At 40.7% G+C, this 16,093-nt stretch overlaps 1 protein-coding gene across 5 annotated transcripts in view; it reads left to right on the top strand.

The window, feature by feature from the left end:
* Window positions 1–16,093, top strand: part of LOC114550688 (unconventional myosin-Ic) — a 64,282-nt gene that overhangs the window by 35,995 nt on the left and 12,194 nt on the right. For all 5 annotated transcript variants that reach the window (XM_028571459.1, XM_028571450.1, XM_028571469.1 and 2 more), the window contains 15 exons: window positions 2,558–2,713; window positions 3,669–3,784; window positions 5,258–5,456; window positions 6,474–6,554; window positions 6,985–7,164; window positions 8,834–8,932; window positions 9,753–9,863; window positions 10,760–10,831; window positions 11,167–11,286; window positions 11,793–11,866; window positions 12,732–12,837; window positions 13,959–14,039; window positions 14,681–14,772; window positions 14,929–15,023; window positions 15,947–15,993. In XM_028571459.1, coding sequence (XP_028427260.1) covers window positions 2,558–2,713; window positions 3,669–3,784; window positions 5,258–5,456; window positions 6,474–6,554; window positions 6,985–7,164; window positions 8,834–8,932; window positions 9,753–9,863; window positions 10,760–10,831; window positions 11,167–11,286; window positions 11,793–11,866; window positions 12,732–12,837; window positions 13,959–14,039; window positions 14,681–14,772; window positions 14,929–15,023; window positions 15,947–15,993 — 1,629 coding nt within the window. The remainder of the gene's footprint in view (window positions 1–2,557; window positions 2,714–3,668; window positions 3,785–5,257; window positions 5,457–6,473; window positions 6,555–6,984; window positions 7,165–8,833; window positions 8,933–9,752; window positions 9,864–10,759; window positions 10,832–11,166; window positions 11,287–11,792; window positions 11,867–12,731; window positions 12,838–13,958; window positions 14,040–14,680; window positions 14,773–14,928; window positions 15,024–15,946; window positions 15,994–16,093) is intronic.

Raw genomic sequence — 16,093 nt, 5'->3', positions numbered from 1 at the left:
ATACGATGTAAACTTTTGTTCCTACCAAGACATTAGTTCCATGAAAATGGAGGGAAATCTCATAATCGCCGTTGCTGGGTTCCCCTATCATTTATGATGTGACGTTGTTTGCGTATAGGGACCAGTTAACGTGCCGTCACATGGTCTCTAAACAGTCCGCTCACAGTGAAGTCCTACACGGGTCAACAGCTGGCGGCTGCTCGCTCTGCCTGCATTCTGCTGCGGTTCAACGGCTAACTGCTAACAGACACCGCTGTGACCAACAAACAATACAAATGATGTCCTTATATATGTAACATTATAAACGGTTTCTAGTGTCAGTGTATTGGCCGTGCAGTGGCTGCTTGTGCTTTGTCTTCAATCTTGTGTTGAACATGATCGAAAAATGCTCCCACGTCAGAGCGGCCAAAGCGTCAAACAGCTTCCCCGGACTTTTTGACAAGCGTCCTCGACAGGGCGTCCAGAGCTTCTTTGCAGCTCAAGCCGGCGGCGGTGTGTACGTACAGTTACAGACACAGATCTAGGTCCACACCAGTGTCCCATGGCTTCTCCCCATGTGTGAAGCACCGTGATTCCCCTTTGGAACCCGGGATCAAACCTCATCATGCACACAAAATGAACTCCGATCAAGATGTTGTGCACGTGTGTGTTCTGCAGTGAAAAGGCTGTGCAGTGATTGAATGGGGTCGGTGTTGTGTTATTGAGGGCGCCGCTGTGTGGAATTTCAGGGAGTATTGTTAACTTTCCAGTCGAGTTTAAATGCAAGACTGGAGTCATAACCTGGCATCCACCATCTTCTCTTCCCCAAGTTTTTTCTCTTCTTTCTGGAACACCTCTCTCCTCTGTATTTTTCTCTCCTGTCTCACCCCGCACTAATTAATATGTTCTCTCGTCCCTCAAGCTTTCTCTTCTCCTCCTTTTAACCATCTCTTCTTTGTAGTCTCCTGAGAGATAAAGACTACTGTACTGACTGCTTAGCATAACAACACCTGCTGCACTGTGTGTGTGTGTGTGTGTGTGTGTGTGTGTGTGTGTGTGTGTGTGTGTGTGTTTTCTGTCTGTGTGCATGTTGTCCCTGCCTCTACCCTCAGCACAAAGTTGAGTTGGTTTTAGATCTGTCCAATTGAGTGCATGGTAAACATGGATGTGGGTGACATTCGCAATCTTATGCGTAAAACTCAAGTCTCTATTTTAGAAAAAGGCTTCATGGGCATGCGTTTTGATCTGCCAAACGATGTAAGTTTTGTTATTCTAAATTTGTGCTGTATTTTTTTTTAGATATGTGCAACGTGGTTGGGGCACTTTGGTCGAAGTGATACATTTTCCACCCACATCTGGGTTTGGCTCTGTCTTAATGTTTAGAGGTAGTAAGATCACTTAGGGGCTAAACATAAAATCTCCTTTTTATGTTTTTGTATGTTTGAATGAATGCGAGGTCTGTGAATGGCTTTTAGACTTTAAACAGCCATTGGTCTGAATGTGCTCTATTGTAGGGTTGAAAGTTGTGGGGACTTTCTCTAAGACCTAAAAGATGTGATAAGAGCTTATGGGACAGGAAGGACTTATTAATGATGTGCAAACAAATAGTTATACTGTACTAACAAAGTTTGATTGAACTAATTTTTGGTTTAAAGATGATGACAGCCAATAATTTGACCTAACATTTAGAACTGAAATGATTAGGCTGCTAATTGATTAGTTGTTTGACAGACAAGTAATGGGCAAATATTTTGACAATTGATTAATCATTTGTCATTTTTCAAACATTAATTCTCTTGTTAGAGTTTCTCCAATGTGCAGATTTGCTGTTCTTCTTTGAGTTTATGACAATACCGTGCAGCCTTAGTTCTCCGTCTGTGTCTTCACAGAATGCCTTCAGGCACAGTACTTAATGTGGGCCACCTGCGTTTTGGCAGCACTCGGGCCCAACACACAATCACATATTTTTTGGGGCTTTTTCCCTTTTTTATTATGAAGTGACAGTGGATAGACTTGAAAGGGGGAGAGAGATGGGAGTCAGCCAACATTGGGCGAACGCTCCCACTGGGTGAGTCAGAGGCCGCCCCGACAATCACTCTTGCATGCGGAAAATAGAAGAAAAGAGATTTGAAAGAAAGAATGTTCAGGTCATGTTTACACAAGTAAAGTTTGAGTAAAACGCAAAACATTATGCGGCCTGTGTAGACAGCTGGGCTGATTTAAAATAGAAGCGTATCTTTCCTGTCAGACACAGGTGAGACAGACAACTATTAAAATTTGCCTGAAATTTTTTTCCAATTCCATAATCACAGTTCAGTGAGAAACTGTTCATACCTACCTATAGTCATCTGTCTCCTAGTTGGTGCAGCACTGATTAACTGCTGGTTTCTTCTAGTCCTCTCACTCCTTCTTCCCTAATAAGGATGGATTATGTGAGCATGATGTGTAGCTTTTCTTATTTGTCCTTGTATAGGACAAGCAGTTTGATTGATGGAGTGTTACACCACATAGGTTAGATTAACTTGTGTTGTTACGTTCAGTCACTAACCCCACCTACTCCCTGCTTGTCCTCCTCTAGGTGGTGGCGAGTGACGGGGTGCGGGCTATGATGGAGTCGGCCCTGACAGCCAGAGACCGGGTGGGCGTGCAGGACTTTGTCCTGCTGGAGAACTTCACCAGCGAGGCCGCCTTCATAGAGAACCTGCGCAAACGCTTCAAAGAGAACCTCATCTATGTGAGTGGGTGTAGTGAGGAGGGTGGGGCTTTAACTGCATGTGTTTGTATTACTGTAGAGCCTGACCAATTCTAATTTCCAGGTTGATATCGGTATGAGATACTAAGTACATAAAATAAACACATTAATATAGATTTAATTCAATTTGGTTATTAAAGAATTGCGACCAAGATGTATAATGAGCAGAATGTTGTACATTTGTAAAATGGACCTGTCACGGACAGAATTTCTAAAGTTCCCCCAACATATCTTATCTTTTTACATTTTTCTACTGAAATTATTTTTACTTAGTGGCTGACCTATGTGCCAGTGTTTCTGCTTTTTATGGTAAAGTGTCATATTTAACTTGTTTAACAAAATATCAGAAATGGAGACAAAAGTGGTTAATATAATTTAATCCACAGACGGGTGTCTGGATTACACTGATGTGGACACAGGGACAATTTGCCACCTACAGTTTGTTTTCTTTGCCTAGTCCCAGTCGCAGTGAAAAATCTAACTTATTTCATTTGCATACATGGTTCAGTTTGCTGCACATCGCAACATTTAAAGAGGACCAGAGTAAAAAACAAATCAAGTACAAGTACAGCCTTACCTGGTGAGAGATTTGGAGACTTTATTCAAAATAGATGACAGAATGGCCTATAAGCCTCTCCTCAGACCATTCTAACATTGGCATTTGGGATGGTTTCCTGTAGTCGATTAGGATTATACTGTATGTTTAACTTGGAAGAAGGCCAAGACCTGTGGATGATGCAGACAGCTGTTTGGTCTTACCTCAATTTGAATTGTCTTACTGCAGAATTACTCGACAAAGTACAGGGGTAAATCTTGAATTAAATACACTCATCATGCTTGAATTGAAGACACCCACACTGACACAGCTAATGTGGACCTGTCAAAAGGGTGATAGTCTTTGTCATATGAATGTGACTGTATGTTCCTTCTCCATCAGACATACATTGGTTCAGTGCTAGTGTCAGTTAACCCATACAAAGACCTGGAGATCTACACCAAGAACCACATGGAGCGATACCGTGGAGTCAACTTCTACGAGGTCTCACCACACATGTGAGTACACGACCTCTGCACACCTTACGGCATTCAACTCACAAAGGAACACACACAAAAAGTTAGGAAAGACACACAGAAATCAAATGGAGAGAAGCTGGTTTCAGCAAATAATCCTTCAATCATTAAAAACACTCTGTCATGAATGGAATGATTTATTGCACTTCTTTGCCATTACAGGTGAAACACATTTTTCCCCCCAATTGACTGCATCATTCATAGTAGACAGCATTTTTACGGCTCCAACACTAATAGAAGGAGCATGTTGATGCTTTTTAAGGTTTTGGTTTTTTTTTACCCGAGGATGACATAAAATGTGTTGCACCTGCTTTCTAAATGTTGTCACAGTGTGTATGTTTAGAGTGCACATGAAGTTTTGCCCTAAGCGCCACTCTCACTTAGTCAACCAGCTACGTAATGGTCTCCAACTGTTTGCAAGACATCATGGCATGAGGCAGAGTGTTTGTTTGAAAGGTTGCCACAGGAATGGTCAGGGAATTCCCTGTTTAATCCTCCCGGACCCCATAGGTCAGCTACAAAACAATCGACTGCATTATGGAGACTTGAAGTGGCATCATCGGAAGCATTTCGGAATCTCTCACTAGCTCTTTCTCTCTGCTCTCACCACTGGTGTTTTTTTTTTATTTTTTTTTCTCTCTCTTTACTTCGGCACTTAGCGCATAGGGCCAAATGTTTTCTCTCCCTCTGAGTGGAAAGAAAGATGTGCTTTGGCAAGTAGAGGTGGAGGGTTTGAGAGAGAAAACGGGAGGGAGAGGTGGAAAGAGTAAGTAAGCAAATGATGGTACCAGGCAAGAGATTTCCTCCCTTGAGAGGGAATTCCTCTGACCTGAGCCTGACACCCCCCAGCCCTCCCCAGCCCCCTAATATCACACACATACAGTACACACAAGAGTACATGATGCAGCTATGGCCAAACTGGTGATTTTATCTTCCAGCTATTAGTCTGGTGTCAGAGATGTTTCAGGCTGAAACAACATAGCCGTGCTGATAACAGCAACAGAGCTGACAAATGATACTGTAACTAAAGCAGGTTTGCTCCACTCTGGACTTCATTGTTCATACTGTTGTCTTTCCATGTCCACACACTATGAGATGCTATCATTTGTTTACATTCAGATTCAAGTTTTCCAAGAGATTTTGTTTTGTTGGCACACAAGATTGTAGATTGTGTAAATTTACATTTCTATTTTACCCATTCATTCAGTTCAGTTTAGAAATGTTAAGCATAAACTCAATATGTAATGGTTTATTTTCTTTTCTTTAATTATATGATAACTATTTAAGTGTTATTGGCTTTTCTGTACCCACTGTAAAATATTTTGTACACCAAATGTTTCTTTATGTGTTTCCCCGTTTGGAGCCTGAGGCCTGTTTGTTGTTCAGTTTTCTCCTACTCTTCTCAACATCCTGCTATACATCTGCCTGATCATGTCTCTCCTTCCACTCCTCCAGCTATGCAGTGGCAGACAACTCGTACCGCTCCATGAGGACAGAGAGGAGGGACCAGTGCATCCTGATCTCTGGGGAGAGTGGCGCCGGGAAGACTGAGGCATCAAAGAAGATCCTGCAGTATTACGCCATCACCTGTCCAGCCAGCGAGCAGGTGCAGACCATCAAAGACCGCCTGCTGCAGTCCAACCCTGTGCTGGAGGTGAGATGCCACGGCACTATATTAATCTGTGGTACCACACCGAGAGCAAAGTTGTTCAGCGTATTGGATTTGTGGTTTGAAATCTGTCTAATGTTGTTATTCTCTATCGAGTGCTATCTTTTTATATAACCAGCAGCCACTCAATAGCCTGTTTAATAAAGAGGCATTGATGTGTTTTGATTTCACTTGCCAACAGTTAGTCTAAGTGTACAGTGGCCCACAGGGGTCAAAGAAAAGGACCGTCCAGTTTAACCAGTGTTTTTTTTTTTTTTTTTCTTCTGCCAAATATTAAGTGTTTTAGTATTGTTGGCTCAGTTGGGGAAGATTGTGGAGCTTGCAGTCAGTTTTTTTCAACTCCACTGTGCAGTTTATTTGATTATCCTGGATTTTATTGTAACTTTTAAATGTCCCACCGTCTAAATGTTTCCACCCCGACATGAGCAACACTAAAACTGAATTTTCATATGATTTTAAGAAGTGCTCAGTTTTGTTTGACTAAATTATCATACATGTATTATTCCATATTCATACTGCAATGTGTTTTCAAAAGCCCACATTGATTGAACACATGCAAACACATCATTTTTGATACTTTGAATACATTTCTCGCTCACACATATACTTGAAATATTTTTTGGAAATTAATGTGAAACTGTAAAGCATAGAGTGATTCTGTGTTTAGTTAAAAGCCAGTGTTTTTGGAGAATCAAGGCAATACAGAGGTGCGGAAGCACTTGTTTAGGTGTCTGGCATGTCTTTGCCAGATGCTTTCCAGATGTGTATAAGTGTGTGAGTGTACAGTACACTATGGCCTGTATTCTGTGCTTCTGTTCCAGACAAACACAGCAGGGAATCTAATGCCTGTGGCTTTCTCTTTATATTACTGCTACCACTACTGCCATCCTGTCTTTATGACACTTTTTCTCTCTGTTCCCTGTTATCTCTCTACCCCTTAATCTGTCAATCAACACCCTTCTCTTTTCTTCATCCTGCTCTATCCTCTATCCCTCTCTCCAGGCCTTTGGCAATGCCAAGACCTTGCGTAACGACAACTCAAGCCGCTTTGGCAAGTACATGGACATTCAGTTTGATTTTAAGGTGAGTAGGACAGTCTGATTTACACTGGCTACACTAACACTACATGTCATGTCATCTTCATAGGAAAGCAGAATGTTGAATGATGAACCAAACATATTGTTACCTCAAAATATTGAAAACCAAACTTAATTTGGTTAATTGTTGTTTTCATGGTAATAATACCAATGTAAATATACTTTGTTTCTGTCCCTGTATTTTTGCATAGAATCTCTGCATATGATTTTTTATTTTTATTTTGTGTAATTATTCACATCATTCCTCCCTTCTGAATCCCTTTTTTGTGGGTACACAAAATATGTTATGGACTACAAAACCCCTGTCGACCTGCATGTTATATCAACCCTACATAACACCTCAGTACCCCAGCCTTACCCTCTCCTCCTCTTACCCTCCCTCCCCCCTCCCTCCCTGGCCTTTATCCCGTCGGCAGGGTGCCCCAGTTGGAGGCCACATCATTAACTACCTGCTGGAGAAGTCCCGTGTGGTCCACCAGAACCACGGGGAGAGGAACTTCCACATTTTCTATCAGCTGATCGAGGGAGGGGAGGAGGACCTGCTGAGAGCCCTGGGCCTGGAGAGGAACCCTCAGCAGTACCAGTACCTGGTCAAAGTAAGTATATAGTACTTTGTTGAAAAGTTGCAGAGTTGAAAAGTTGCAGGAGCTATTTTGGAAGCTCATGGATGCGGAAGTAAAAGTCCTATTTGTTTTTCCCATGGACAATGTTACATGACTCACAGTTGAAGCACTTCTGTGGCTTGAATGGACATGAAACTCCCCCTGTTAAATCATTTGTACAAATGACTAAGAACTGCTTTACAAAAGATCTACTTCATTGATAAAAAGTTGGAAGGTTCAAGCCTGTGTCCATAAAAACTTCAAGGTAGATGTTAACTACAACGATTTAAAGGTATAATATGTAATTTTTTGCGCATTAAAATGTCTAGAAATGACTAGACCTATGTTCTATATATTTTGTTGAGTTGTGCACATTTTCACAAATTTTTCCATCAATGTTCAACCGAGAGAAATACGTAATTTTAATCAAGGTATCAGTCCGTTACATTTGGTCGCCTGTCAGTGGCGTCATATCCCCTTTTGCGCATGCGTCGTGTTGTGGTTGTCTGTCCGAAGCTGTCTATTGGTTGTTGATCTTAGTTGTTTTTAACCATATATTATAACCAGATGAAGGATTTTAGTCATCAGATCTTAAGTTATCAGAGAAACAAGCTGAGCAAACGTTAGTGGCAGCTCGGCTCGCAGCCCCTCCGAGACATCCTCTGTTCACCGAACATTGTCGGAGAAAACCGATTTTTAACGTGAAACTGCTTTATTCAGTACTGGTTTTAATTACGGGGTCTGTTTGTTTTGGAGAGGAGGAAAACTGCGGATAATTCAGCTCCCGGTAAAAACCTCTTGGATGATAAACACCCGGAGAAGCTGACTGCAATGACCACAGTGGTTGTGACGACAACAACTCCCACGATCCCACGCTGCTTCACTATGTCCCCAAACTCCGTCTTTTGCGATTGTTTTGATTGAGCTCCCATAAAGGCAGACAGTTACATATTGTGCATTTAATGTAGTTTATTTTAATGTACAGTTTATATGTAAGTGTATATATAAGTTTTTTTTTTTTTTTTTTTTTTTTTCTTTCTTCTCTTTAATTGTTCATACATCTGCAACAAAACCAATTCATAGTTAAGTCTCAATGGAGTCATTGTCCAGCCACACCGTTGACCCTGTAGAGAAACCTGGAGATGAATATTAGTCATCTGTAAATACTGCAGCGAAGTTGCAGCAAATCTTTTTCTCACTCTTGCACTCTCTCTCTTTATCCTGTCTTATGCCATTGGTCTGTACCGTTTGTGTGTGTGTGTGTGTGTGTGTGTGTGTGTGTGTGTGTGTGTGTGTGTGTGTGTGTGTGTGTGTGTGTCCCAGTGGGAGTTCTGGTTAATAGGCTCTTAGTCAGGAATTCTCAGTGCAACTAGAGGCACAGGCTGAACCTTCCCCTCCATGAACACACACACACACACACACACCAACAGGTACCGAGCAAAAACACCTAATGTGTGTGTTGTGTAAATAGGTGTTTACATCACATATAACTAGGTGTTTACATCAAATATAAAAAGGTGTTTACTTTACATGTAACATCTATTTACACCATCACCTACTTCGTGGATTTTGCTGGACATGTTCATAACTTTACTAGGAATTAATTGTGTCTGTGTGTGTGTGTGTGTGTTTGTGTGTCTGTGTGTGTGTCTGTGTTCCAAAGGGTAACTGTCCCAAAGTGAGCTCCATCAACGATCGCAGTGATTGGAAGACGGTGAAGAAAGCCTTGACTGTGATTGGCTTCAATGAGGACGATGTGGAGGTAAGGACCAAGTCCAATCTGTGTCATTTTTGTTTTGTCACCTTGTGTGAAGTGTAAACTTTAGAAACTTTTAGCAACTGTCTTTTACCCCGAAGTAGACTGCAGGTTGAAGCTATGACCCTTTCCCCTGAAATTTCGAAAGGCAGTATGAAGCTTATACACAGAATAATTTGGCATTCTCACTTCTTTTACAACTACTAAATTCTTGAAACTACAAAAGTTGAGGTTTACCCCAGACAAACTTTAACAAACATTACAACCCCCACTATGTGTGTTGCTGGCTATACACCACAGGTTTTTACTATGAAGAGTAAAGTTCTCCATGAGCCTGAGGGGGCTGAGACTGTTTCTGTTTTAGACTTACACTGGATGTTTGTATTTTAAAGTGTTAGCTTTGTGTGTGGCTGTGATTTATATTGTGCTCTGCGTGGGAGTCTTCCTACATGCTCATGAGTCTGGGCTTGCTTTCAAAGCTTTTAAGATCTCACACTGCTTATATAGAGTGGAGAGCAGGTGTACAGCTCTAGTATGATCTTTGATGAGCACATTGCTACATTCCTATCCTGTTCAGTTCTTGACCTTATTTTAATCAAAGCCATTCTTATCTGCCAAGTCGGTCATAAAGATAGCCTTGGCAGTAACTTAAGATTTGTATAATCTTATCGTGCTGCATCGTGCCTGTCATCTCTTTACCTTTCTTCTCTCTGTCCTTCTCTCTCCATAAATGTTTGTTACAATTTATCCATCATTTTAATTCCCATATTATTCTTTCTGCTCCTTAATTTCCCTACCCCTCCTCGTCTGTGTTTTCTCTGTGTAGGAGTTGTTGAACATAATTGCCAGTGTGCTCCACCTGGGGAATATGCAGTACGGAGGGGAAGAAGGCAATGTCTGCATCACTTCTGACACGCAGATAAAGTACCTGGCCAGGGTAAGATGCTGCATCGAGCAGGCTCATAAACACTCTTAATAGGCCAGCGGGGAGATGGGGAGATTTCGAAAGGCCTGGGCCCATATTTATCAAGCATCAATTTTCCATTTGCATAGGAGGCTGTAAGTTAACATTGGTAAGCCTTATAAAATATGGCTTCAAAATAAATGTATATACAAATGGAAATAGTAGGTATTTTGATGCAGCTTCATAAATTATTCCAAGTCATCCTTTATTTTATTAAGCAGGTGACATTCAGGGGAACGCAATTTATGTTTTAAATAAAAGTTTTAAGTCTGCTCACATTAAGGATCCTAAGTCATGGGCAATATCTGAGGCACTTTTACAGTGAAGTTTGATTTATAACTGCAGAAATTGTTGGTTGTTATTCACAAAAATCATAATTTAGTTTTGTCAAAATGATCTTTAAAAGAATCATTTATAGTCCTTGTTTATGCCCAAACACCTTCTCCTAGTAACTCCTAACCGGTTGGGAAACCTCTGGAGCCAGCCTTTTGGCCAGTTAAACGCTTAGTAAATACAGGCTTGTACCTGAATTTTGATTCATAAGGCAATGGATAAGCCTCAGCCACATACTTTCTTTAGAATTTACATATCTAAATATCCTACAAATACTGGTAAAGACTTATTCATTTAAATAATCTGCACACTGTTTCAGAAATGTGGCTCGTACTTTAGATAAAACACTTTTCTTAGAAACATCCCTTGTTCCTTCCCGTCTCAATTTTCCAGTTATACTTTATGAGACCTAATCAAGAGATGCCATACACAGGATGTCACTGCTGCTGAGCCGCATGACGTCTGTCTGTTTACATGACAACATCATTTATTTGACGTTTGCGGTGCAGCGTGCTAATGTTGTTGTGCTTTTCCAGTTGTTAGGAGTGAATGGGGCAGTGCTGACAGAGGCACTCACACACAAGAAGATAATTGCCAAGGGAGAGGAGGTAGGTTTGGATACACATTCTCATTGTAGCGCGAGTGTGTGATAGGCATTTGTATACAAAGCTTTCCTGTCTGTGTAATGTCTGGTCTGGTCCAGTGTAATTATATTGTAAGTTGTCTAACTGTCCCTGCAGAACTCTGTGTAACTCTGTTATTGTCGGTCTTTCCCTATCTCTACTCGGTCTCTCTTCTTTGTGTGTGTGTGTGTGTGTGTGTGTGTGTGTGTGTGTGTGTGTGTGTGTGTGTGTGTGTGTGTGTGTGTGTGTGTGTGTGTGTGTGTGTGTGTGTGTGTGTGTGTGTGTGTGTGTGTGTGTGTGTGTGTGTGTGTGTTCATCAGCTGATGAGCCCGCTGAACCTAGAGCAAGCGTCATCAGCTCGGGATGCTTTATCCAAGGCAGTGTATGGACGCACCTTCACCTGGCTGGTTAACAAGATCAACGCTTCACTGACATACACGGTATATATACACACACACTCCAGTGACCATTGATGTAATTTTTTGATAAATTTTTACTTCATCATGCTGTTACATTTCTCAAACTAAACCCAAACACTATCCACCACTGTAGTGCAGAGCATGTTGTCTTCCCTTCATTTTATTACAGCACAGCTCCACCTTGTGGACATTTCCACAATGTGAACATACCTCAATATTATACAGTATAATATCAACAATATCTTAATCTTGTTTAGGGTTTAGTTATTACCGTACAGGGTTAGACAAATATACCGGCTATATATACAATAGTATTCGCAATATACATTCTTTTCTGAATACAGCTTTTGAAAATCGGTCAATGTGCAAAACCTGTAGTGACATTTTTAGTTTACTTCAATGCACATTTTACTCAATTTGAAATGCAGATTTTTAAGTTTTATTTGAAGGCTTTGTGTTTTAAGTAAAGTCTTCTCATAGTAGATTATTATTATTGTTATTTCTCATTTGTTCTGATTCTCTTACAGGATGACTCCCACAAGAATTACTCGGTCATTGGCCTGCTGGACATCTATGGCTTTGAGGTCTTCCAACACAACAGGTACAGTATTAATGCTTTTTGTTAATGCTAAATTTAAACTTTAGCTATTTAAAAGCGAAAAACATTTTAGACTTAAAGGTCCCATTCTATGCTCATTTTCAGGTTCATACTTGTATTTTGGGTTCCTACTAGAACATGTTTACATGCTTTAATATTTAAAAAACATTATTTTTCACATTCTGTCTCTCTGAATGTGTGTGTATATATACCTATATATCCTTTTAAGCCCCCATCCCGAAAAAGCCCTGCCTGCTGTGATTGGTCAGCATTTCTCAGTATTCTGCATCTGTGCTCCTGGAGGCTCTGCACCATCAGTGCAGGCAGGCAATGACTGTAATGGCACTGTAGCAGCACTTTCTACCTACATATAGTATAGTTGTGACATCACAACCGTACAGAAGTCCTGACAGCTCGTTTCTGAATAAGGGCTGTGTGGATTTATCTATGGATTGAGCATTTTGATACTTTCATACTATTTATATAGCACCTTGACCTGCTTTATAATCAAACAAGAGAGGGAAATTGCACTTTTTACAATAGGGGGCTTTTAATTCTGTATTTTATTTTACATACATATCCTTTTGAAACCTGAAAGTAATAGAACAAAAAGCACACACAAAAACTAACCCACACCCACAAAGCTCCAGAAATTCCCAGCAAGTGGACCTTGTGCAAGGAATTGTGTCAAACCACTATATCTAAGGTCAAACAATTAACAGACCTTAACCTACACAGTGTTTTTGTAACCCATTTTTGTAAATATGGTATGTATTATAATAAGACCACTCTATGTGGGTAGTATTAGTCACCCACTACCAAAATAATATGAATTGGTAAGAATTGTGTGTATCGTTGTGTTTTGCAGCTTTGAGCAGTTCTGCATCAACTACTGTAACGAGAAGCTGCAGCAGCTCTTCATTGAGCTCACCCTAAAGTCAGAGCAGGAGGAGTACGAGGCTGAAGGCATCACGGTCAGACATCATTTTCTTCTCTCCCTCAGTGTCCTCCCCCCTCTCACCCCCCACCCACCTACATTGTTTATTCCAGATGTTCATGCACCATAGCTGCATTTACACTTGGAATAATCTGTATATGGATTCATGTGGAAAGGTCTTCTATTTTCCTTTGGATCCACCTTCACCAGCTCTCTTGATTTTATTTTGACTTCATTCCTCCAGTCCTATTAGTCTCTGTGCACGTCTTTGATGCTGTTTAGAAATTTAGTTTTCACTATCCATTATGAGCCCCTTTCTCCTCCCACAGCCAGGGTTTAGGCTTCGCAAAGAGCTCCTAATGTGATTGTGGTTGCAGTTGTGTTTTTCAATGTGAAATTGGTAATTTAATTTATCACTCTACTGTTTCACTGACGCTTTTACTTAAAGTGATTTACAGTAAGTGCACATGTTTTTAGAAGATGCTGTCCCATTAGAAATTAACTCTGTTTTTTGTTTTTTTAGAGTTATGGTGTATTTTATTTATTTACAGTTAAAGTCTTAAATGATACCTCTTAAGGAAATTACATGTCAAAAGAGGTCTGCATTGAAAGATTATATCTAATTCAAGATCCCTGTCTTGAACTTTCTCCTCAATCGCTTCCTTTTGTCTTTGCCCCATTTCTATCACTGCGTGTATATCGTTTCGTTTTGCTTCTTTGGAACAAGAGCCTCTTGTGTTTAGTCTAATGTAAATGCACTGGTGGTCAGAGAGCAGGTTGTGGGAGAAACTTGGACTCACCTCTCAAAGAGCCCATTCTCATCTGACATCAGGACCGTGGGCCGCACTCTCTGTCATCTCTGTGGAAATGTTGTGGCTGTTCAGTGCAAACATAACTTAACACTGCTGCACTCAGCATGTGGAGCTCTGCGTTTGTGTGTGTGGCCACATATAAGTGGGCATGTCTGTGTGCCAGAATTCCTGGGATTCTGCAGATGATTGGCTTTATGGTTATTAAATATCTTAGAACTGTTGTAATTGTATCCAGTTTTATATATTGGCCAAGATTTATGTCCTCAAAGTTTGGATGGTGAGAAAAGCAGCTGGCCGTGGCTCTTCAAAAAACAATTCTTATTACATATTGCTTGTGTCTTTGCAGTGGGAGCCTGTGCAGTACTTCAATAACAAAATCATCTGTGACCTGGTGGAGGAGAAGTTCAAAGGCATCATCTCCATTCTGGTGAGGAGACTCGCTGCGCTCTGTGACTGCTACAAAGGTTTCACAGCGTTTGAAACTAAGATTGTATTTCAAAATGCCAAAAATATAAATTACCCAAAGAACTTAATAAGATGTCACATAAAAGTAATGGTTCAACATCTTCCAACACTTAAACCCATAACATAACATCTTGTCGTTTTTACACGCTGGTTTTTGATTAAACATCTAGGGATGGGCATTGGAAATTAGCAATAGCTATAAATGCTGTGATGCTGTACATTGGAGATTTGTTGCACAAATGTCTCTGTCTAAGCATCTGTCTCTATTCAAATAAACATGAAAAAATAGAAATAAACAAATAAGATACAACGTATTGATCACTGAGCTTTAGAGGTTCAGATCTTCTCATCTAACTTTTGGCAGGAAAGTGAATAAGCGTATTCCCCAAAATGTTGAACGTTGAGAAGCAAAAACTGGTATCATCTGCTTTATGAATTTAAATAAAATGATTTGAACCGAGCACTGATTTCTGTAAACTCTGAATACATACACCATACCTTTTTATTTTCAAGGTGATGTAAAGGATATGGGGACTGCAATACAGATGTTTTGATTTTGTAAGAAAATGGCTGATTGCTGCTCTTTTTGTCCTCCTATGACAGGATGAGGAGTGTCTGAGACCCGGAGACGCCAGTGATCTCACCTTCCTAGAGAAGCTGGAGGACACTGTGGGAGGACACGCGCACTTTGTCACGTTAGTTTGATTCCTATTCTTATCTTGTTTAACGACTGCAATGCCACAAATATACCCAGAGAATTTTCTAGCTGTTGACTGGCTTGTGGTACCAGACTCTAAACCATTGAATATGTGTCCAGTCCGTTTACTTTGATAATGTGTGTTTCCCTGCAGTCACAAGCTGGCTGATGCAAAGACCCGGAAGGTAATGGGCCGTGACGAATTCAGACTGCTGCATTACGCTGGAGAAGTCAACTACAATGTCAACGGTGTGTGTGCGTGTGTGCGCATGTGCGTGTGTGTGTCTGTGCGCTGAATTGCGGTGCTGCGGTGAATTTGGCATGGAGGTCAAGCATGCAAAACTCATTTCCAGTACTAAAAACCAATACCACTGGTTAAATAAAACACCTCTTCAATCCAAAAAAAACCTGTATACCTTTGTCACAATATGAAGGGAGTTAGATAAAAACTAATGATTGAAAGGTAACTCTCACCTAACTAAACCACTCTAATACTTCACATGATTAATTCAGCGTTATGTATTGTACATTTTTAGCGTAGTCATGTTATACTCACCAGTCTGCTGCTCTGAGTTTCAGACTACATTATTGTGTGGGGTTACAGGTTAAATTAAGACAAAAATGCCCACTGGGTAGTATCTCCCCACTGAGTGGAAGCCAGTCCTGGATGTGTCTACATCAGAGTTTAGAGTAACAATAGCAGCTCTGTCCTGTTCAGTTGGATTTGGACAAGTTGACACTTGACAGTCCTAGGCTTGGGCAGTATCTATTTTTTCATACCTTCTTACCATCCTGGCATTTCACTGGGGTATACGGTATATAACTGTAATTGCGTAAAAATCTGAGCAAAACTCAATGGAGCAGCCTGTCACTAACATGAGAATAGCTGGTCCACCTTAAAGGTCAGTCCGCATTAAGTTTGTGATCCTGGGCCGAAGTTGTCGCTAACTCCTGGGCTAACCCTCGTCACTTTAATCTGCAGGTTGCAAGCCAGACACGGGAACTTGGCTCAGATCTTGAGGAGTTTTAGCATTTATTCACCGACAAAAACTACAACGTTACACACACACACAGCTACATTCTAGCCAGTAACAAGTGACACCATGGGGCCCTCGGTGGAAATGATTAGTCAGTACACGTATCAGAAATCTAATTACATTTTCTCCACTCAGGATTTTTGGACAAGAACAACGACCTGCTCTTCAGGAACTTAAAAGAGGTGAGTCTGAGTTTAACATATAAAGGAAGATAATTAATTGGCAGGATTATTTTAAGACAAAGCAGTAACTGTATTTCACTTGTGTGACAGTGTGATACAT

The sequence above is a fragment of the Perca flavescens genome, chromosome 3, assembly GCF_004354835.1.
Source record: "Perca flavescens isolate YP-PL-M2 chromosome 3, PFLA_1.0, whole genome shotgun sequence".
Classification (NCBI taxonomy): Eukaryota; Metazoa; Chordata; class Actinopteri; order Perciformes; family Percidae; genus Perca; species Perca flavescens.
Note: the sequence above shows the minus strand (reverse complement) of the source record. Positions and strands in the feature narration are given on the sequence as shown.